The sequence below is a fragment of the Nycticebus coucang genome, chromosome 2, assembly GCF_027406575.1.
Source record: "Nycticebus coucang isolate mNycCou1 chromosome 2, mNycCou1.pri, whole genome shotgun sequence".
NCBI classification, from domain to species: domain Eukaryota; kingdom Metazoa; phylum Chordata; class Mammalia; order Primates; family Lorisidae; genus Nycticebus; species Nycticebus coucang.
The window spans coordinates 116,310,759-116,332,950 of record NC_069781.1 but is presented as its reverse complement, the minus strand read 5'-3'; the positions used below and the strand labels follow the sequence as shown (position 1 = coordinate 116,332,950).

The 22,192-nt window shown below is 54.1% G+C and overlaps 1 protein-coding gene across 8 annotated transcripts; it reads left to right on the top strand.

The window, feature by feature from the left end:
• Nucleotides 1-15: 15 nt before the first annotated feature.
• SPPL2B (signal peptide peptidase like 2B) lies at nucleotides 16-20,576 on the top strand. Of its 8 annotated transcripts, none has more exons than XM_053580843.1 (15): nucleotides 16-144; nucleotides 4,950-5,069; nucleotides 6,780-6,962; nucleotides 8,272-8,361; nucleotides 8,567-8,706; nucleotides 9,416-9,555; nucleotides 9,650-9,746; nucleotides 10,359-10,475; nucleotides 11,977-12,058; nucleotides 13,366-13,440; nucleotides 13,531-13,593; nucleotides 13,670-13,769; nucleotides 14,381-14,458; nucleotides 17,593-17,753; nucleotides 19,723-20,576. In XM_053580843.1, the coding sequence occupies exons 1-15, from the start codon at nucleotides 79-81 to the stop codon at nucleotides 19,996-19,998; spliced, it is 1,788 nt and encodes a 595-aa protein (XP_053436818.1). In that variant the 5' UTR covers nucleotides 16-78; the 3' UTR covers nucleotides 19,999-20,576. The 8 variants fall into 8 exon arrangements, with proteins under 8 accessions (XP_053436818.1, XP_053436814.1, XP_053436805.1 ...); XM_053580839.1 differs by having other exon boundaries at nucleotides 9,413-9,555; XM_053580830.1 differs by having other exon boundaries at nucleotides 8,546-8,706.
• The last annotated feature ends 1,616 nt before the right edge of the window (nucleotides 20,577-22,192 follow it).

Below are 22,192 nucleotides of genomic sequence, written 5' to 3'. Positions count from 1 at the left end.
CGCAGCGCTCGCGCGGCTCGGTGCCCCGGGGTGTTGCTGGGAAACATCTGCCGACCGCTGCGGCGGGGACCGGCCGACATGGCGGTGGCGGCTGCGGCGGCGCTGGCGCGGCTCGCGGCGGCCTTTCTGCTTCTCGTAGCCCAGGTGAGCGCTCCGCCGGCCGCGCCGGTCCTGCAGCCTGCGGGTTCCCAGGCCCTCGGCCCCCGTGTCCCGTGCAGGATCCTGCCGGTCCGGCTAGGGGGCCAGCCTCGGGGATCCGCGGTCCTCGCGCGGCCAGTGCACAGCCGTGACCTTGCGGGTTTGTCCCCAGTTCCTCTCCCTTCCCTGCCTCGGAAACCCTTCCCTGCTGCAGCGCCACTTCCTTCTGACCGAGTCTTACGTTTGTGGACCCCTTCCTCCCTGAGTTCTGCTCGTTCGTTTCGGGGTCTCCAACCGCCGCCGGGGACGCCCCTCTTTGGCTCTGTGGCCTTGGGTAGGTGATTGTCCGTTCCTCTCCGAGTTTCCCTTTCCCCTTAAAGGAGTGGCGCGGAACTAGCTAGCCCCCACTCCTGGGGTTGCGGTAAGGGTCCGGGAGGCATCCCGCCCGTCCTTGGGTGCCTGGCAGTGTCGAGGAGTGGCCAAGAGCCCACCCCGGGAGCAGGGTGAATTCCCCACTGGATTTTACTCCGTGACCTTGGGTGAGGGAGTTCCTTGCTTTGAGCGTCAGTTGCTCATCTGCAGAATAAGAGCTAAGAGTGTGGTGTGAATACAGGAGGTGATGCACAGAGTGTTGAGGTTGAGACCAACGCGCGCTCAGTATGTTAATTGTGTGTCATGTAATATCGAGGATATCGGATCCCAGTAGGAGACAGTCCATGAGACAGCCAACCTGTACAGACATAAGAGCATCTTTTATTTCCAAATCTTCCCTCTCTCCTGAGTTTCTTAGCTCAGGAAATGATGTCCTTAGCAGCCCTAAAATGTGTCCCCTTAACCTTGACTCCTACCTGTAGAGCTCTCCAATCCCGTTGCGGTCCCTCTGCCTGTGGCTGCTTTTGTCCTCAACATCCCCAGTTCATTCTCAACACAGCAGGACTGACCTTTTTCAAAGTGTGTCAGAGCTTGTTGAATCCAGATGAATTCTGTGTGACCTGGTTGCTTGGGAAGCTGCCTCCCCCCCTCCCCATTTCTGGCTTCTTGGGACAGACATGACTCGCTGTAGGCGCTTCACTCTGTGAAATGCCCTCTGCCAAGGTAGTTCCTCTCCCCAGCCCCTTCACCAGTGCCCCCACCCTACTGCCTCTGTTGGTGTAGGGACCTCCCTGTTTACTCACCATCAGTGAGCACTCTAAGGGCAGGGAGTCTGAGCTGTCCAGACATTATGAAGTTATGAAAGTGGGGAAACCAAGAGGTAGAAGGAGGACTATTAAGAACCCCATGGAAGGTGATGTCTCAGTTTGCCTAGAATGCTCTTCAGAAGCAGTGAGGCCTAGAGGTGTTCTGAAGGATGGGTAGAAATTTACCAGGGCAGGCAGAAGAGGAAGGGTGTTAGAGGCAACTTGACTAGCCAGAGCTGGGGCTGGGAGGTGTGAGAGCTGGCCATCCGGTAGGGGTGGGGGGGGATGGGTGTGGCTGGCATGTAGGGTGGCATGATACTTGGGCAGGGAGGAGTTTACTTTCAAGAAAGATGTCAGGTGGGCCTTGGAGGGAGACTGAGGTTTCCCCCTTAGAGCTGGAGGGCACAGGCAGGGGACAACGAGAATGGCTCCAGGTAAAGGATGTGCAGCAGACCTGTGGCCCCGTGGGCAGGGACAGGCTAGGCAGGTCTAAGCCAGGTTGTGGAAGGCTTATGGCACTGGAGTGCTTGGACTTTATCCTGGGCAGGCTGAGGAGTTTCCTAGGGAGCCCAGGAAAGTATCTGAGGGACTTGAGAAGAGCAGGTACACCTGCCCTTCCCAGAGCCTTGGTGGTAAACAACCACTCCCCTCAGTGGGGTTCATGGAGGTGAAAGTTTGAGTCTGTGCACCCAAGAGTGAGACTTGCTTTTCTCTGGGCAGGAGGCTGCTTGGTGACAATTCTGAGCTCACTTGCTACCATTTTGTAATCCTGGGGGAGGGATCTAACCTCCCTAGGGGCATGCATCACCCCCAGTTACTACCCTTGATAAAGGCCCTGTGGAGCGGTCAATTGGCAGATCTGAACAAATATTAGTGCCCCTACCTTACCCTCTCCTCTTCCCAGGCTTCCTGGGCCTTCATTCTGCCATCTTTTTAGAAAGAAGACTGTTCTCTAGCCTGGACTTCCTTGTTTGTTTTAAAACCCCCTTTTTTTTTTTTTTTTTTTTTTTGAGACAGATCTCACTATGTCACCCTTGGTAGGGTGCCATGTGGCATCACTGCTCACAGCAACCTCAAACTCTTGGGCTTAAGCGATTCTCTTGCCTCAGCCTCCCAAGTAGCTGAGACTATAGGTGTCTGCCACAACGCCCGGCTATTTTGTTGTTGTTTGGCAGGCCCAGGCTCCGTTCAAACCTGCTAGTCTTGGTATATATGGCTGGCACCCTAGCTGCTGAGCCTTTTGTGGCAATTCTGAAGCATTGTTTCCCTAGAAGCTTCTAAATTTGCTTTGTAATTGAGAAGCATCTGGTCTATATTTGTGGGCGGTTCCAAGATAAATGCCTGGGTGCAGGGCCCATCCATGGCAGTCCTCCATCTGTCCTGGTCCTCCAAACGTCAGCGGACCCTAATAGAAATTAGAGCTCTTTAGAACTGTATTGACTTGAAGAATTTTTCCCAGTTCCTTTAACTCATCTGGTGAGGAAACTATTCAAAGTTAGACTGTGCTTATCTGGACTTTAATAAAGGCACTGACCGATTTTTGAGCAGAAAACCAGTTTTGCAAATCATGGGAAGGAAAATCCATGAATGTGCTTTTATGCTCTTAAGTGACTTTTTAAAAGAGAAGTTCTACCAGTTTCTGTTTTACACAAAAGACACTTTTCAACAAAAACCCTGATCCTGTAGAGGACAGCCTGTTAAGTATTTTCTGGAAAGGGACAGGCAGTAAATACTTTCAGCTTTACGGGTCTCTGTTGCTGTTATTGAGCTCCAGAGCTGGAGGCCCCTCACCCAGCACCATTCTAGTAAAACTTTATCTACAGATGGAGGCGATGGGCCAGTTCCGTCTCTTGGAGGTAGGTTCCTTGCCTTGCTGTGACCCATAAGCTCCCTCCTGGACAGGTGCTGGGGGCTTTGAACATTGGATGGCCATGTTGGAAGGGGTGCTCCTTGGGCCCAGCACCAGACTGAGGGGTACCTCAGGGGTGGGCAGTCTGGAAGAAGTGGTTTCAATCTTTGCTTTGAGTAGGGGAAGGAAATGGTTTCAGCCACATACTTTGAGACTCCGGTTGACCTCAGGCCCCTCCTGCCTTTGCCTTTCAAAAGCACTGGTGACATGGGCTCTATTCACAAGGCTCTGGCTTGGTGCCCTGTGAACCTATTTCCCTCAGCATACCTTGCATCTGGGTAGGAAGGGATGGTCGTTGTCTGATTAGACAGCAGGACCCAGGACCTGGCCCTCACTTGAGATAATGCAGCCAACAGAGCCCCAGAGTGGGTGCTGAGTGGCAAGGGCACAGGGCTGGGGCTTGTCATGCCAGGTGGCATGTGCAGGTCCTGGTGTGTTAGCCCTAGGCTGTGGGGATAGGGCACCCTGGGCTCTCACCTGACCCTGGGCCAAGTCACGGCTGTCCTCCCCAGCCCCTGACTTGGCAAAGCCACAGCTGCATGCAGGCCCAGCTATTGTGGTGTGGACCCTACAATGCTAGCCTTGACAAGTAGGTGCATGTTAGTGTCTGTCCCCACCACATATGTGTCCTCAGGGCTGTAACATGTTCATTTCCCTGGCAGGGACACAGGGGGACTGAGAGGTTATGGTTCTGTCTCTGCCCTAGTAAGTTTATAGGCCAGGCAGTAGGAGTGACAGGCCAGAGGAGCCTGAAGTATGCAGATAGATGCTGGGGCTAGAGGGCCCAGTGCATGTGGGTAGATGGCAGCTGGGTGGGATAGGCCTCCTCTTCCCTGCACAAGGTTTCTCTCCCAAGACCCCTCCTCCCTCTGCAGGCCTGGGGTGTGCAGTGTGGCAGAGGCACCAAGACCTGGGCCCCACCCTGTGAGGCCCACTGGTAACAGGTGTCCCTGAGATGGCGCCTTCTCCCCCTTTCTGCAAAGGTGGGTCCCGCAGAGAGCAGGTATGGGGATAGTTGTCTGTGTTCTGCTGGTATTAGCCTGACCTGTTGTGAAACTTCAGCCCACCTGGAGGAGGTGCAGCTCCTGACCCCAGCCCACTTAGGACCTGAATGCCCTGTGGTCCTTTCTGCCTGTCCACTAATTACTATGCTTCAGAGTGGAGCTGAGGGGTGCTGACGGGACATCCCCCTGGCTAGTGCCCTGTTGGATTGGTCATGTGGGGCCCTGATGTCTCCTGGGGCACCAACAGTCAATTTTCACATGGGCCTGTGGGTATCCCCAAATCTGCTGGGGCTCTAGAAGCTTGTTCAGGCCTCTTTTGTTGCCCCATGGTCTAGGCCGTGGTTCCTTGGCTGCATGTGACCACCCAGGCCTGAGGACAGATCTGCTGGCTTGCTCTGCACCTCCTCCAAGGTTCCTCCCGGGCTGTCCCCATCCACCCTTGGAGGCCCACAGGGTGGTGCAATCCCAGTTTATTGATGCAAAAACTCTGGAGCCACAGAGACCTGATACTGCCTGTGGTTACCAGCCCTGGTGTTCTGGGGAAGCCACACTCGTCTGTATTCTTGCCATATGATGTGTGCAGTCATACCCTGCTGTCCTGTAGAAGGGAGGGAACATCCCAGACCACTTTGTGAGCATGGCCATCCAGCCCCTGTGTCTCTACAGACCTGGCGAAGTGGGCACTGACTGCCCAAAGTGACTGCCACTTTGTCACTACAGGTGGCCTGTGAGTACGGCATGGTGCACGTGATCTCTGAATACGGGGGCCCCAAAGGCAGAGACTACTGCATCCAGTACAACCCTCAGTGGGCTCACCTGCCGCACGACCTCAGCAAAGCGGTGAGTGTCTCTGGCTCTGCCCCTGCTCAGGGCTCTCTAGGACTTTGCAGGAGCTAGCTGGAGGAAGGACTTCAGTTAGGAAACAGGTGTTATCTTGTCAGAGGAAAGAGGCAGTCCCCAGTTTGGTGGCCACTTGCCACTGGCACTGCTGAGATCTGGGTGTCCTCAGAGGGACCCCAGCCCTGCAGCCTCAGATTTTCTGGTCATAAATGAAAGCTGTCCAGAGGGGGAACTGGGCAGGAGCCCTCTAGAGATGCTGCTGAGCCCCCATATGTCGGGCAAGGGTTTCTGCTGCTCTGTGCTGGGATTTGTGTGGAGTGAGCCAAGACTGAGGGGTCCTAGGAAGAGCCACAGCAGAGGGGAGTTGGGGCCCTGGAGATGAGGCCACCTTCCTCCCCACTTCCCTCTGAGGCATGGCCTCCATTCCTCAACCCACAGAGCACTGGGGAAACTCTGGCTAGGGGAGCAAGTCTTAACTCAGAGGCTGCTGCTTCCTCTCTGACCTCACCTTCCCTTCCCATACTGAGGCCCAAGGCCTGTCCCTCCCTCCCTGTCTTCCCTGTGTAGTGTGCGTGCGTGTGAGCTCCTGTGAGTGCCTGTGTGCCATGTATGTCTTGTGTGGGGTGGTGCAGATATATGAGGCTGTGTTAATGCACGTGCATGCTTGCATATGTCAGTGTGACTGCCTGCATGTGTGTGTGTGCGTGTGTGCACGTGTGCCTGTTATGTACCTGTCTGTTATGTGTGCTGGGAACGGGTGTATTATGCACAGGGGCTGTGTATGATCATGTTTGCGCCTGTGTACATGCATGTGCTTGTCTGTTATGTGTGCTGTGTGTCTCCATGTCCCCCTAGCTGGGGACTGTGGGAACTGGGGCCTTGATTTCAGCACTCAGGGACCTATCCCTAGCAGAAGGTGGGGACCACGTTGGTCTTGCTGAATGAACTGTGACACCACCATAGTTGGGTGTCTCAGATACTTGGAAGACAGCTCTGAGTCTGGTGAGGACTTTGTGAAGCTTGGGACATAGTGGGTTCCCTGTCAGTACATGTCGTGTGGGTCTCAAAAGAGAAGAAAGCAGAGGGGCAGACATATCCCAAGCCCAACTGTGCTGTAACTACCCCTGCTTCCCCAGCTGGAGTGGGAAGGGTAGCGACTGGGCACGTTCTGGGGAGTGGCAGGTTGTAGGCCCAGAGTGTGGGGCCCCAGGCTTGGGATGGCAGACCTGGCCTTGACCTGGCTTATTCCCGGGGGAGCTGCTAGATCTGTGGCCTTTTGGCCTATGACTAGACAGATGTGTGAGAACCTTCTGAGGCTGCCAGAGCTTCCTGCTGAAGGATCACTTGGCAGATGGGGAGAGCTGAGGTTGTTCTCTCAGACACCGATCCTTGGGCCATTAGTGTCCTCCTCAGTGGCCCTGGAGAGCCCCCAAGGCCCTCTCAGATGAGCCCCCACAGTGTCCTGCTGGTGGGAAGCAGCTCAGAGAAGCTCCACCCAGCCCCCGTTCAGCCCCCTCCAGTCCTGAGGCTTGCTGTTGTGGGTAGGGCTGAGGCCACATGGGGAGTTGGGGCGGCATCAGGGGGTAATTGTTGAAGTGCTTTGGGTCATGGAAGAGCTGTGTGTGGCCTGGGCAGTTTTCCCTGACAGTGCAGCTCTAGGAGATAACACCGCGCTCCAGCTCTTCTAGAAGTCATGCCCCCCACCCCCAGTCTCTCCTGCAGCTGCGCAACTGGACAGCGTCTCTGCTCTGCTCTTCCACTGACCTGCCCATCAATGGCTTCAGCAACCAGATCCCACTGGTGGCCCGGGGCAACTGCACCTTCTACGAGAAAGTGCGGCTGGCCCAGGGCAGTGGGGCACGCGGGCTGCTTGTTGTCAGCAAGGAGAAGCTGGTACGGCTGCCCCTGTGTACTGTGGGTCCTGCTCCACCTTTCCAAGGCTGGGTGAGGGGCTGCTCTCTGGTGTCTGGCTGGGGCAGGCCTTCCGTGGGAAGGAGCCTGGCGAAGCTGGCTGTAGAGACCCTGGAGCAGATTTGGGTGGGATGGGCAGGCAGTGGGCAATGGGCCCAAAGTTCATGGCTGGTGTTACTGGCTGGGGCCATGGACCCTCAGATATGATCTTAGAGGAGGCTTATCCTGGAGGGCGGCTAGCAACCCACTCTTCAGCAGGGCCTTAGAACTCTGAGGAGTGGATGGCATGGCTTCCAAGTTGGCCTTTCCCCTAGGGCTCTGGCAGCCTGGCCCATGGAGCTGGCCAACCCCAGGCCTGACAGGGGACTCACATCTGTGCTTTTGGCCAGGTGGCCTGAAGCACAGCTTTAATTCTTCTGCAAAGTGGGACTGTGGTTGAAAGCCAGGGTCTTACCATGTTGGGCTGGGCAAGTGCACGGCCTCCCATGAAGTGCAATTGGTGGGTAGGAAGTGGTAGGGCTTGGGAATTCCCTTATAGCCCTGCCTGTGGCTTCACTGGCCCCTGCTGATGCCTCAGCTTGGGCCTGGGTGTCCTGGGGGGCCTGGCATAGGGGCAGTAGAAGCTCAATGGCAGCGTAGGCCTGGGAGAACAGTTGCCTTCTCCACCTGCATGGCTGCCAGCATGATTAGGAGAGAAGCCTTTGGCAGGCACTGGGCTCAAAGTGTCTTTGTGGATGGGTATTAGATGGCAGAAAGACTGGGCCATGCCTGGGATCCACAGGTCCTCTATGGGGCGAATATCATAGGATTTGTCTGAGTGGCCAGTGGCTAGAGGTTCTTTTTAAGACTGGGGCCCTTTCATTAAATAGGGAAGGGTCAATGATTTTCAACCAGTGTGCTGTGAAAAGATCTTAAGTGTGCCTTGAAAATTTTAAAGATAATCACTTAAATTATATTTAAAAGAAGTTGTCAAAGCATAATAAGTGTTTTTTTACTTTTGATCAACATAATTTAAGTGTGCTGTAGAAGTTTATAGGTTCAAGTGTGTTATGAGATAAAAAGGTTTAAAAACACTGGTCTACATGCCCTGCAGTCCTCACAGGGGGCTGGAGGCTGTCAGGTACGGTGGTGGGATGTGTGGGCTCAGCTTGCCTGGACCCAAACTCCAAGCGCCAGTTCCCAGAGAGGATGCAGATGGGGTCAGGGGCTTGGAGCCCCATCCACTGCCTGTGAGCAGGTCAGCCCACTCTGCTGCTCTGAGCTAACTGTCCTTCCCTCCCTCTTGGCCCAGGTCCCCCCAGGGGGCAACAAGACACAGTATGACGAGATTGGGATTCCTGTTGCCCTACTCAGCTACAAAGACATGCTGGACATCTTCAGGGTAGGCTCTGCCACCCTTTCAGCCCTGGGTTCCCAGGACAGAGTGGGAAGGGTCTTTGGGATGGCTGCTGGGTGGTCCTTGCCCAAGTCAGCACAATCAGGAGTAGCTGGTGAGGGCATGGCCTGTGCAGGAAGGAGTCCCTAATTCCCAGCCCCATGACTCCTGCTCTTGCCCTGACATGTAGCCCTGGTGTTTCTTGAGGCAGCGTTTTGGCCGAGTGGTGAGGGGGGCACTGTATGCCCCTAATGAGCCAGTGCTGGACTACAACATGGTCGTTATCTTCATCATGGCTGTGGGCACTGTCGCCATCGGGGGCCACTGGGCTGGGAGCCGGGATGTGAAGAAGTGAGTGCTGCATGCTTTGTGTACACATGTGGTGGATGGGTGAGCAGCTCTGACTCTGGAACCAGGGCAGCTGGAGAGTGTAAGGGGCCCAGCAGGGATCCTGACCATAGTTGAGGGCTGGTGGCACTCGGTGTCTGCCATAAAGGTGGAGTGGGGAGCTGGAGCTGGGAGGATATTCCACATTTTTCCCATTGGAAACAATCATCAAAGCTTCACCCCTCGGTGGTTTGGGGAACCCATCTCTGAGTTCCTTCCCTGGACTCCTGTGGCCCCTTCATCTTCAAGAGGTCTGGAGCAGGACCTGGCTCTGGATACCCCCATCATGGGGCACATGGGACACATGGTAGGATTGGAATGATTTGACCAAGGTGGCGAGTGGCAATGTGACGGTTGCTCTGGTCATGTCCTGACATGCCTGCTCTGTGTTTGGGACCTTGGTGGCAGACACAGGATAAAGTCACTCCTGCAGAGCCTGAGGGTCACACTAGCCTCTGGCCTGGCCAAATGACCCCCTGCTAAGCTGTCCCTGTGGATATTGGCCTTTGTGCCCTCAGCAGTGTGATCTCTTCTTCTGCCCTGAGGACGTTTGGGGAGTGGTTCTATGCACTTCCGTCCCTTCCTGGGTCCCCTCCTGGTCCTGGGTTTCTGTCCTGTCCCCTGGAACTATGCCCACCTAGGCACCCCCTGACTCTGTGGTGTACCCAAGAAGGTACATGAAGCACAAGCGAGATGATGGGCTCGAGAAGCAGGAGGACGAGGCGGTAGATGTGACACCGGTCATGACCTGCGTGTTCGTGGTCATGTGCTGCTCCATGCTGGTGCTGCTCTACTACTTCTATGACCAGCTCGGTGGGTCCCACAAGCGGCCGGCAGTGGGCGGATCAAGTGGGAGTTGGGGCAGGAGGCAGCTGGGGACTCCAGTCTCACAGCAACATCCCCACAGTCTATGTCGTCATTGGGATCTTCTGCCTGGCCTCCTCCACAGGCCTGTACAACTGCCTGGCGCCCTTCGTCCGGAGGCTGCCGTTCTGCAAGTGCAGGTGAGCCCCTGGCCCAGTCAGTCCCTGCCCTCCTAGCACCAGCCTCTCCACCCCCAAAGCTCTCACCCTGCCTGGGTTCACCCTCCCTTCCTCACATCTTGCTTGATGAAGCTGTTAATGGAGTGGAGCCCCCCAACTCCTCTGTGGAGCCAGAATCAGTAGAGGATACGTGGGATGCCCTGTTTGGATGAGGGGCCCAACCCAGCTGGGCTCTGAGGGATGTCTGGGCCAGCCCCACTCAGGGCACCCCAGCTGGCTACATGGGCCAGAAGATTCCCTGCAGCCCAGATGCTTGGTTTGACCCTCACCGGGTAAATGGGCAGATAGCGTTTGGGATGTCCTGCATGAATGGCGAGGGGCGTACCCAAGCTGGCAGGACCTGGGAGAGGAGATGCCATGAGGATCTGGGGCTTAGTGGGCATAACCACCCCAAGAGTCCAGTGCCTGTCCAGTGCAGGGGTCTGCTCTGTCACATGGGGGATATTGAGTCTAATGGAAGACAGTGAGGCTGTGGGGTGGCTCTGGAGGCCAAGGAGGCCTCAAAAAAGCAGTGGTAGGGTGAGGGTGGTGGTGGTTAGCTCTCTGACCTGCAGCCCCCTCCCTGTCCTCCAGGGTCCCAGACAACAGCCTGCCCTACTTCCACAAGCGCCCCCAGGCCCGCATGCTACTCCTGGCACTCTTCTGCATCACTGTCAGCGTGGTGTGGGGCATCTTCCGTAATGAGGACCAGTAAGTGTAGGCCCTTCCTGGGCTCACCACTCACTCCCGTGCCTGTCCTCAGATGCTCCAGGAAACCCTGACTCCCCTGCCCTCCTGGAGGCCACTCAGGGCCGCCTGGAGCAAGATGAAGGGTTCCCTGCCTGCCACCTGCATCCGGTTTCATCTGGGTTTGTCTGAGTGCTATGTGGGCCTCGATAAGAATCTGGACAGGAGAGGCTGTGAAACCTCCTGACCGGTGCCCCATCCTCCATGCCTGGGTAGGATCTGGGGCAGGGCTGGACAACACTGTGCAGAGCCACTGTACCCACACTGTCCACACTACAGGATGAGAGGACTGGGGCATGGGCTCTGATGATTCTGGTCCTCCTGGTCCTGCCTGCCCATGGCCATTGAGCAGTGGCAGGGTGAGGGGCAGGCGCTTCTCCCCCCAGGCTCGCTCGCCATGTGTCACGGACTTGTGGTTGCCTCTACTAGCCTCCCATGTGAGGGAAAGCTCCTGGCACTGTGGCTGCAGAGGACAGAGCTGGCCTGTCCCTGCTCAGCTCTGTTGCTATCGCTGACACCATCTGGCGCCTTCTCCAAGCCTTACTTAGGCAGCCAAATGCTCTTGGCTTCAGCTCCGATCGGAGCCACAGTAGACTTGAGTGGCAGAAGGGAAACGTGAAAATATTTTGAGTTCTTTGTACACAAAGAGAAAATGAACTCTTTCAGTTAAATCCGAGCCAGGAAACTCAATGCATTGCATGAAATTAGAACAGGCCACAGTTTCCCGCCGCATCTGGGTGCCTGCATTGCACAACCAACTGAAATTGGCTTTGGGAAACCTCTTTGTTCTTTGCCGCTGTGCTGCCCGGGAGATATTTTTATCACATTTTCAAATGAAGCATTTAGTGCTTTGAGACTTGGAGGAACCTCAGGGGTGATTTGCCCAGCAAGTGGCAACAGAGCCCATACCCAGGGTGCTGGGGCTGGTGGGAAGGGGGATGGCAGACCTGTGTGAGCGAGGAGAGCTCATGAAGGTTGAGGGAGGCTGTGGGGCTACAACCTCTTAAGGAAGCATTTTCATGTTTTGCCTCTGGGCACCTGGCTGCACAGGGCCCACCTAGAGATTCTGTGTGACAGCCATCTGAGTGCAGATGTCATTTGAACAGATAGCTTGGACCAAATGGATGCCCAGTCCCTCCGGCACATGTATCTCCCTGCCCTGCTCAGTCTGTGCTCTGTGACTCATTGTGAAACCACAGCTGTCCCAGTCCCATATTCTGCCCCTTGGTGTAGAGTCTCAGCAGCCTGGCTCTGTTCCAGCATCTTGGGGACCCTTCCCTGCCTTCCTCAGTGTCCTCTTCTGGCTAGGGTGGGATGATAGCTTGGACAACTTGGTGGCTAAGATGGCCCAGAAACAAGGGACCCTGAGGATTATTACGGGTTGGTGGAGGATGAGGCCAAGGTGCAGAGTCCTCGGTCATTGGGGGAGCCCCTACTCCAGTGGTGACACAGCTTTGTCTTCCAGGTGGGCCTGGGTGCTCCAGGACGCCCTGGGCATTGCCTTCTGCCTCTACATGCTGAAAACCATACGCCTCCCTACATTCAAGGTGAGGGGTTTCATGTGGTATTTACAAGTCTCTATCCCTCTACTGACCTCCCTTGGGATGGCCCACTGAGTCAGAAGTAGAGCCATGACTCAGGATCAGGTCTAGAATCTCCTGGTTTGGCCTGGGTGGGTGCTGAAGGACACCATTTCTAGCAGTGGTACTTAGAATTAGGATGAAGTGACAGGAAGAACAGCTTGACCACGGGCCATACTGTGCAGCTCAGTGGAGCTTGGATTAGTGACTGGGGTGTTCTTAAAACCCGTAGCCTCACCAGGTGTGGTGTCTCATGCCTGTAATTCTAGCACTCTGAGATGCCAAAGCAAGTGGATTGCTTGAGCTCAGGAATTCGAGACCAACCTGAGCGAGACCCCGTCTCTACTAAAAGTAGAAAAAACTAGCCAAGTGTTGTGGCAGGTGCCTGTAGTCCCAGCTACTTAGAGAGGCTGAGGCAGGAGGATTGCCTAAGCCTAAAAGTTTGAGGTTGTTGTGAGCGATGATGATGCCATGGTACTCAACTCAGGGTGACAGATTAAGACTGTCTAAAAAAAAAAAAAAAAACAAAAAATAAAAACCAACCAAACGAAACCCTCCTGCAGGCTCTCCATGGAGGCCCTGCCTTTACTGTTGTTCGGTTCTTGAACTGTGACCTAAGTTGCTTCCAAAGCACTTTCCCTTTGCCCCAGTGACTGAGCAAGCTTTGCATAGACTTTCTCGTAAAGGCCCCTCTAACCCAAGAAATGCTTTTTTTTTTGAGACAGTCTCACTTTGTCACCCTCAGTAGAGTGCTATGGTATCACAGCCCATAGCAACCTCAAACTCTTGGGCTCAAGCAATTCTCTTGCCTCAACCTCCCAAGTTGCTGGGACTACAGGCACCTGCTACAATGCCTAGCTATGTTTAGAGACCAGGTCTCACTCTGGCTCAGGGTGGTCTCAAACTCATGAGCTCAGGCAATCCACCCACCTTGGCCTTCCAGAGTACTAGGATTATAGGCATGAGCCACCGTGTCTGGCCCAAGGAATGCCTTTTAAGGAGAAACAAAAGAAAAATGAGGGAGGGGATAGGAACATGTCCTAGGCAGGGGCCTGGGGTTGGCATGGGAGTGTATCCCTAGGAGGGGCATGTCTTGAGTGTGGAGGTGTGTCCTAGGTGTTGCATTGGAGGTGTGCCCCCAGCAGAGCTTTGTCCTGGGTGGCACATGGAGTGGTGTCCTGGATGGGGAGCGGGACATGTCCCTACTAGGAGTGTGTGAGTGTGAGGGGAACATCCCGGGTGGGCATTACCCCTCAGGCCTTCTGCTTCCCTAGGCCTGCACGTTGCTGCTCCTGGTGCTCTTCCTCTATGACATCTTTTTTGTGTTCATCACACCTTTCCTGACCAAGGTAGGTGCTCTGCCACCCTGCCCTGCCCATGTGTCCTCACCCCTTCCCTCTCCTTTGCCCCCTTCCCTCCCTGAAACCTGTTTTATGCAGAGTGGTAACAGCATCATGGTGGAGGTGGCCACTGGGCCCTCAGACTCGGCTACCCATGAGAAGGTAAGTCCCCTGGCCGCATGGGGTGGGGAGTTCCTTGGCATGACTTGTCCTGAGGAGGCATCTCCTTTCTCTGCAGTTGCCAATGGTCCTGAAGGTGCCTAGACTGAACTCCTCACCACTGGCCTTGTGTGACCGGCCCTTTTCCCTGCTGGGCTTTGGAGACATTTTAGTGCCAGGTATCAAGGCTGGTGGGGTACCGGGGTCAGTGCTTCAGATGGGCCCCAGTGAGTACTGAACCAGCCTTCCTGTGCGGCAGGGCCTACTTGAGCCTGAGCCCTGGCCTCTGGCTGGCCAGGTCTACCTTTGGGAGTGATGGCCAGAGTGGAGGTGAAGCCCAGGGCTCAGGACCTGGCAGGGATGGGTGGCAGGGGCTGCTGTCTTGGTGTGTGGGGGGCAGTGGTGGGTTCCTCAGGATTGGGTAGCCCAAGGAGTTAAGGACAGTCTCCTCACTGGCCATCCTGGTCGTGGCTGCACTATTGCCTGTGGGGATTCCTTGCTGCAGAAGGCAGAGAGTGTGCCCTTGTCAGTTTTTGCCCCCCCAGGATCACTGTGAGGTTCGTGCCCACTTACTTACTGCTTTAGTTTACCCACTGAGAATATTGGAGTGGCACTGCCACAGATTCACTTAAGCTGGTGGTGTGGCCTTCTGTGAAAGGACAGTGACAGCCGTGTACCTGGTAGATGTTCAGAGGCAGCCTGGTTCTTCCCAGAAACACCCCCTGTGAGGCTGTGGGGACAGACTAGGTGCCTTAGGCAACTTCGGTAAGTCTCTGCCCTCCTCCCTCAGGGTTGCTTGTAGCCTACTGCCACAGGTTTGACATCCAGGTGCAATCTTCCCGGGTGTACTTCGTGGCCTGCACCATCGGTACGTAAGGCATACATGCCTGTGGAGCCAGGCTGTGCCCAAGGGCTGTCAGTTCCAGCTGCACTCCCCACATACCATACTCAACCTCTGTCATACCCTAACCCTGGCCCTAGCCCTGACCCTGACCCTTGCCCTAAACCTAACTCCCATACCCCACACTCAGTCTCTCTCCTACCCTACCTCTAACTAACTTTAGCCACAACCTTGACCCTGACTCTAGCCCTTAGCCCTAACACTAACCCTAACTGTTCCAGAAGCTGGGCTTTCTGGAGGTGCCAGCCTGTGCTGGCATCGCCACCCTTTTTCTTACTTTCCATGGCTTCTGTTCTTTTCCCTTTCTTTTTCTGCTTTTCTTTTTGTCTTCCTCTTCTTTGTCTTGTCTTCCATGCGTTTCTTTTGTTACCCAAACCATTTGCACAAAACTGATATTTTCTGTGGAGCCAGTTTGATTGCTGCTGCCCCAACTGGCTCTCAAGGAGAAATGGTCACCCTCTTATGCTCTCTGGGCATGCGTGTGCACACACATACACACGTGCCTGCCTTCCTTTGCAGGAGAGCCAGGCCTGTGGGTGCAGATGGCAACTCCATCAATCCTTCCGGTGCATCTCTAGCCCTTACAGACTGCCCCTCATTCCTGTGTTCCTACAACTGCTCACACACCTCTTGGTTTTTCCCTTGCCCTATTTTACAAACCTCAGTCTTGTGGTTTCACAGTCTTTATTTAGCTTTAAACATGTAAGTCCAAAGATTTTCCTCTCTGCTGAGCCATAGTTTGTCAAATTGTTCTTATGATTCTTTTCTTTCTTTCTTTTTTTTTATCACTTTATCACCCTCGGTAGAGTGCCGTGGTGTCACAGTTCATAGAAACCTCCAACTCCTGGGCTTAGGTGATTCTCTTGCCTCAGCCTCCCAAGTAGCTAGGACTATAGGCACCCACCACAATGCCCAACCATTTTTTGTTGCACTTTGACCAGGGCTGGGTTTGAACCTGCCACCTTCGGTATATAGGGCCGCACCCTACCCACTGAGCCATGGGCACCGCACTGTTATGATTCTTTTTTTTTTTAATCCGGGGCCAGGTTTGAACTCGCCATCTCTGGTATATGGGGCTGGTGCCCTACTCCTTGAGCTACAGGTGCCACCCTCTTATGATTCTTATAACTGAAACCATGTAGATCTATAGATAACAAACCAAATTGATCAATAGGCCAGGCCCAGTGGTTCATATCTGTATTCCTAGTCCTCTGACTCTGGGAGGCCAAGCTGGGAGGATTGCTGCAGGCCAGGAGGTCAAGACCAGCCTGAGCAAGAGAAAGATCCTGTCTCTACAAAAATTAGAAAAATTAGTTGGGCATTTTGGTGGGTGCCAGTAGTCTCAGCTACTTGGGAAGCTAAGAGAAGAGGATTGCTCAAGCCCAAGAGTTTGAGGTTGCTGTGAGCTGTGACAACACCCACTGCACTCCAGCCTGGGTGACAGAGTGTGACCCTACCTCAAGAATAAAATAGATAAATGTAAATAAGTAATAGGAATATTCCCTATATAATTAATCAGAAATGTGAGATATTATTAGATAAAACATAGTTGGTGGGCTCGACACCCGTAGCACAGTGGTTACGGCGCCGGCCACATAACACCAAGGGTGCTGGGTTCAAACCCAGCCTGGGCCACCTAAACAACGGCAACAAAAAAATAGCCGGGCGCCTGTAGTCCCAGCTACTTGGGAGGCTGAGGCAAGAGAATCACTTGGGTTGGGGCCTAAGAGTTTGAGGTTGTTATGAGCTGTGATGCCATGGTACTCTACCGAGTACCATAGTGAGACTCTGTCTCCAAAAAAAAAAAAGTTGCTGGAGACAGCATCTCTTTTTTCTCTTTTTCTAGGAGAAAGTGTTCTACTAGAAAATTTGTTTTCTTATAACTTTTTATTTTAAAATACAATAAAATGTCCATAGCTGAGCCATCTTCCTACACTGACTACCTCTTTAAGTTGACCTAATTCTCATAGCTCAGACATGGGCCACATGTATATGTCTGTGCAGCAGGCCTCGTTCTTATGTTGACCATTTTGCTACCTTCCCCTGCGTGTTCCACTTATAGAGGTTCTACTGTAATTTCAAACTGACACTTGTAAGATCTGTACGAAGAACCCCTATTCGTCCTGCTCTCAGATTTATTGACTGTTAGCATTTCCATCACATTTCCTTTATTATATTCTCACTCTTTTCATGTGTATATATCTTTGGCCCTCTGCATCCACAGAGTCAACCAACCATAGATCAAAAACACGCAGAAAAAAAATTTGAGTCTGAACTATATGTGTACTGAGCATATACAGATCTCTTGTCTAACGGTCTAACAACTATTTACACAGCATCGGCTTCGTATTAGGTCTTACAAATAACTTAGTGGTGACTTACATTGTACAGGTGGATATGTGCAGGTTGTATGAAAACACTGCCACTTTTTATCAGGGACTTGAACGTCTGTGGAATTTGATATACGGCGGGGTCCTAGAACACTGGTTGTGTGCACATTGGTGTACATGCACATAAATTGTATGTAAATAGTAGCATTTTTCTGGACTGGGTCGCTTGTAGACACTATGCCCCTGTCTCCTAAATGCTTCATTGGGCGTTTCCTTTTATATGACCAAGAACGAGGACATCCTTTTATGTGACCACAGTTCAGTTGTCAGAGGTTCCTAATTATGTAGCTGTGCTATCTTAATATTATTTTTCTAATTAAAGATACATTTAAAAAACCCCAGATCCTTGGCCACAACTCCTAGCTCCTTCTCTGACTACTGAGATTCTAGACTTCCTACAACTACTGGGTACTGACTTGGCGCCCGCCTTCTCCCCATCTTCTTCCTCACACCATAGTCTTTCTTCAGCCCTTTTGTCACCTCAGGGAACCCCGACCCCTCTCACCTGCTGAGGTGGAAGTGGAGTAGGTGTGTGTCCCAGGAGGTGCCGGAAGGATCCATGTACCTGTGGGGACATGTGTGACCCCACTGACCACCCCTCCCGTCTTCAGGTCTCCCTCTGTCCTCCACTGTCCCCCGTTTCCTCCTTCCCCAGCTTAGGGTATTCCTGTGGCCTCAGCTACCTGAGGTAACATCCCTCTCTCCCCCCAGCCTATGGCATCGGCCTCCTGGTGACGTTTCTGGCCCTGGCCCTTATGCAGCGAGGCCAGCCTGCCCTCCTCTACCTGGTGCCTTGCACACTGGTGACGAGCTTCGCTGTGGCGCTTTGGCGCCGGGAGTTGGGCGTGTTCTGGACGGGCAGCGGTTTTGCGGTGAATACCAGTTTGCTATGACTGCGAGAAATAATAGCCTAATAAGCCCTAACTAGAGATAAAGTTGAGTAAGACCTCCTAGTATTTAACTAACCCCGCACCTGGCGGGTCCTGGGGTCTGGGTCTCCCCGTGTCTGGAAGGTCCTGCTTTGGGTGTTGTGCATGTGTGGTTCTGTGCTGGGGGTGACCCAAGGATACACATGAACTCCTGGTTGGTGTGGGTTTGCTACCCTCATGCACAGTAACACTCATTTGCGTGGACACGAGGCTCCCAGTTGTTGCCATTGAGAATGCAGCTGGACCTCATTTTAGAAACCGTGTCCCCCTAATGGGTGCTAAGAATGAAATGCCCTCATGCAGGGAGGGGCTTAGGGCTGTGTCACTTTTGCTTTCCCATCTTTTAAAACATGAGAGGGGGAAGACTGAGGCGGGTGGGTTGCCTGAGCTCAAGAGTTCAAGACTAGCCTAAGCCAGAGCGAGACCCCATCTCTAAAAAAAATAGCCAGGTGTTGTGGTGGGCATCTGTAATCCCAGCTACTTGGGAGGCTGAAGCAAGAGAATCACATAAGCCCAAGAGTTAGAGGTTGCTGTGAGCTGTGACACCATGGCACTCTACTGAGGGCAACAAAGTGAGACTCTGTCTCCAAAAAACAAACAAGCAAAAAATCACAAGAGGGAAGGGTTGGGCCCCTTCTGTGTGATACAGAGCTTGTCTAAGAGGGGTGATGCTGCAGATTTCCAGAACTCTTAAGCATGCTGTGCCCTACTTGTGGCTGTGCCCTACTTGCTGCTGCCCCTTGGATACTGCAAGCAGCCATGGCAGGAACAGGGACCTGTTTAGACCCTGTGGTATCTGGATAAATTATCCCACTAAAGCAGCCTCTCTCCATGGTAAATTCTTCCTCTTTCAGCAGCCTCCCCCTCCACCCCGCCATGGGTTACTGTGCTGTGCTCCCTAGGGTGAAGCCTGTTCCTTCTGTGCTAGGGTTAGTATTGGGGCAGGCAGTGGCCCCAGGGCTGAACTGGGACTGGCAGACACTGCAGTTGGGCCTCTGGCCCTCAGTGGCCACCAAGACCCAGGGTATCCTTTCTGGTCAGCATTGCCTTGGCCATAAGAACTAGGAGGGTGCCAAACATAGCTCAGTGGGTAGGGCGCTGGCCACATAACAATGGGCTGGCAGGTTCGACCCAGCCCAGGCCAGCTAAAACAATAACAACTGCTGCAACAACAAAAAATAGCCGGGCGTTGTGGCGGGCGCCTGTAGTCCCAGCTACTCGGGAGGCTGAGGCAAGAGAATTGCTTAAGCCCAAGAGTTTGAGGTTGCTGTGAGCTGTGGCATCACAGTACTCTACCAAGGGAAATAGCTTGAGATTCTGTCTCAAAATGAAAAAAGAAAAAAGAAAGAACGAGGGGGTCAGTTGAGAAGAAGCCAGGGGACTAGATAGAGTGGCAGGCCAAGCCCCAAGGGCTGAGGAGTATTAAGACCTGAGCTTTCAGGCGGCGCCTGTGGCTCAGTGAGTAGGGCGCTGGCCCCATATACCGAGGGTGGTGGGTTCAAACCCAGCCCTGGCCAAACTGCGACAAAAAAATAGCCGGGCATTGTGGTGGGCACGTGTAGTCCCAGCTACTCGGGAGGCTGAGGCAAGAGAATCACCTAAGCCCAGGACTTGGAGGTTGCTGTGAGCTGTGTGATGCCACGGCACTCTACCGAGGGTGATAAAGTGAGACTCTGTCTCTACAAAAAAAAAAAAAGACCTGAGCTTTCTTTGTGGCCTGTCGGTTCTGGCCTTAGGAGGCCTCGGCTTTTGCTCTTCAGCGCTGTGGCCATGCACCAGCCCCCTCCCCTGGATGAGTTCTGCCTGTCCTGAGCCTGGATCCCAGCCCTTTGGGGACAGGGCTTCTTTTTGCCCCCTTGGGGGCTGGGGGTGTTATGCATCCTACTGTCCCTCACTGGCTTTCCTCTTACAGAAAGATCTACCTCAGGCTCCTTGGGCCCCAGCTCCAGCCGATGGTCTACAGCCCCCAAAGGACTTGGATGCACCCCTCTCCTCACAGCCTCCCAGCAAAGACCCGGCCGGGTCTCCCCCACCCACTGAGCAGCCCTCGGAACTGGCTGCTCCTGAGGAGATGGGGCCCACAGCCCCCACCCAGAAGCCTGGGGACCCAGCTGACAGCACCCCCGAACCCACAGGTCAGGACCTGGCCTATCCTGACCCTGAGGCTCAGTCTAGTGCCTTGGCCTAGGGGACTCGGCCTGCCACGCTGAGATGCCAGCCCCTGGTGCCTGAAGGCCAAGGACAGATGCAAGATGTCCGTGGACTGAGCCTGGGCTGGCCACCCTCCCCCATGGTGCTCAAGTCCTCAGAGGTTCTTGCTGGCCCCTCACGCCCTGCTCCCAGCTCGTGTGGCTGCCACAAGCCCTGGATGGCCAGTGTGTTTGTTGCCTGGCCCTTCCTGGTCCCTATGCTGTGGCGGGCTTGGCCGGGCTGCAGACGCGTGCACGTCTGGTGCTTCCCTGCCGCTTCTGCCACCTCCTCCAACCTGTTCCACACTATGCCCTGTTTTTGCTGTTTGTAGGGTGGGTGGGGAGAAGCCTTTGCCTCCCTGCTGAGCTGGTTCCTTGCTCATATCAGCTGGTGCAGACCCAAGACCCAGAGATTGGCAGCAGCCACCCTCATTTCGAGGCATAGACTGGGCCAAGACAGGGCCTGCAGAGTGGGTGGCGAGGATGGGGCAGCAGGGAGTGGACAGGCTGCTCCTTCCGGGACTGGAGGTGCCGTGTGTGCACTGTTCCCGGTTTTAATAAACAGTCACGACTGCTACTTCTGGTAGTGTTGCCTCAAGGGGTGTGAGTCTCAGGCTGCCCTTCTGATGAGTTGGGCCCTGGGGGTCCCTAGAGCCCAGGAGGGAAGACCTAGCCACACCTGCCACTCAACTTTGTTTCCACATCAGCTTCATCTTGCTCTGGGTCCTTCCTCATCCCAGGCATTTGTGTGTAGCTTCTTGGCCCTCCTGCGGGACACTGCTAGCCCAGCCCCACATCTAGAAGCCACATGCTCTTCACTGAACAACCCAGGAGCCCTGGAATGTGCTGGCGAGTTGTGGAGCTGGCATTTGGTCTCTACCTCACTGGCGGGGTTCTTTGGAGCCCACAGCACAGATGCCTGTGGTGGAACCAACCAGGACGCGGCCAGTGTGCAGGCCCAGTGCCCTTCTCTGTCGCCACGTGTAAGTCGCTTGTGAAGCAGTGGCTACCTGCACAGGCACTAGGACTGTCTGGCTCCAGGCCCCCAGCGCCCTTGTACCGCCCTCCCTGTCCATGAAACTTCCAGACCCAAGTCCAGAAAGGTGTTTCTGTTTACGTGAAATGATGGCTGAGGCCCCCATCTGCACAGACAGCCCCATGCTGCCGTCCCCCTGGTCTGTTCTGGGCAGGAGCATTGGGGGCCAGCTGTGAATCGTTCAGAAAAATACCAGCACCAAGACTTCAGCCCCATTTTTCCAGGGAAAAATGATGGGTTTTTCTTTAGAAAAAAGAGAAAGGTAAATGTCTCCTTTAACTCTTTCTGTGTGTTTCTTAAAAAGCGCTGGATGAGCTGGGACGGGAGTGAGTGGACCTTCCCTCCAGCCACTGTGAGGACAGGCTAGGGGCTGGGTGACCCCGTGTCTGCTGATCAGACTGCGCCTTAATTTAAGCCATTTCATAGTCGGGATGAGCGTGGAGATTTCTCATTTTGGTCTTGGATGTTTGGCCAATGTCAAGGAACCAGAGGTGGTTGTTCCTGAAGTTTCTGTTTGTATGTTTTGCCTCGCTTCCTTTTGAGTCTAATGATTAAACACAGCTTTTGATATCTGGCTTGGCCTCTCCCTTTACCTCCTCTGTGGGTATGTGGTTTGGGGGGACGATAGCAACTGGGGTGTCAGTAGGGCTACTTGGACTGTGGGCTCCTTGGGCCACATAGTCCCTGTCATGCTTCTCAACTCTGCCCTTGTCACTGGAAAGCACTGTAGACCACATGTAAGATTAGGCATGGCTTGGCCAGAATTGGCAGATTCTGAAATTGGGATTTTATAGCATTTTCACGTGTCTCAAAATAGTTGTCTTTTGATATTTCTCAACCCTTTAAAAATTTTAACACTGGCTTGGCCCCTGTAGCTCAGCGGCTAGGGTGCCAGCCACATACATTGGAGCTGGTGGGTTTTTTTTTTTTTTTGTAGAGACAGAGTCTCACTGTACCGCCCTTGGGTAGAGTGCCGTGGCGTCACACGGCTCACAGCAACCTCTAACTCTTGAGCTTACGCGATTCTCTTGCCTCAGCCTCCTGAGCAGCTGGGACTACAGGCGCCCACCACAACGCCCGGCTATTTTTTTGTTGCAGTTTGGCCGGGGCTGGGTTTGAACCCGCCACCCTCAGCATATGGGGCCTGCGCCCTACTC

Excerpts from the sequence above, each read along its gene's own strand:
- SPPL2B (XM_053580820.1), top strand. The coding sequence starts at position 79 with ATGGCGGTGGCGGCTGCGGCGGCGCTGGCGCGGCTCGCGGCGGCCTTT. Across the intron at positions 10,476-11,976 it reads ATCTTCCGTAATGAGGACCA|GTGGGCCTGGGTGCTCCAGG; the intron begins GTAAGTGTAGGC and ends TTTGTCTTCCAG. Across the intron at positions 14,459-17,592 it reads CTTCGTGGCCTGCACCATCG|CCTATGGCATCGGCCTCCTG; the intron begins GTACGTAAGGCA and ends CTCTCCCCCCAG.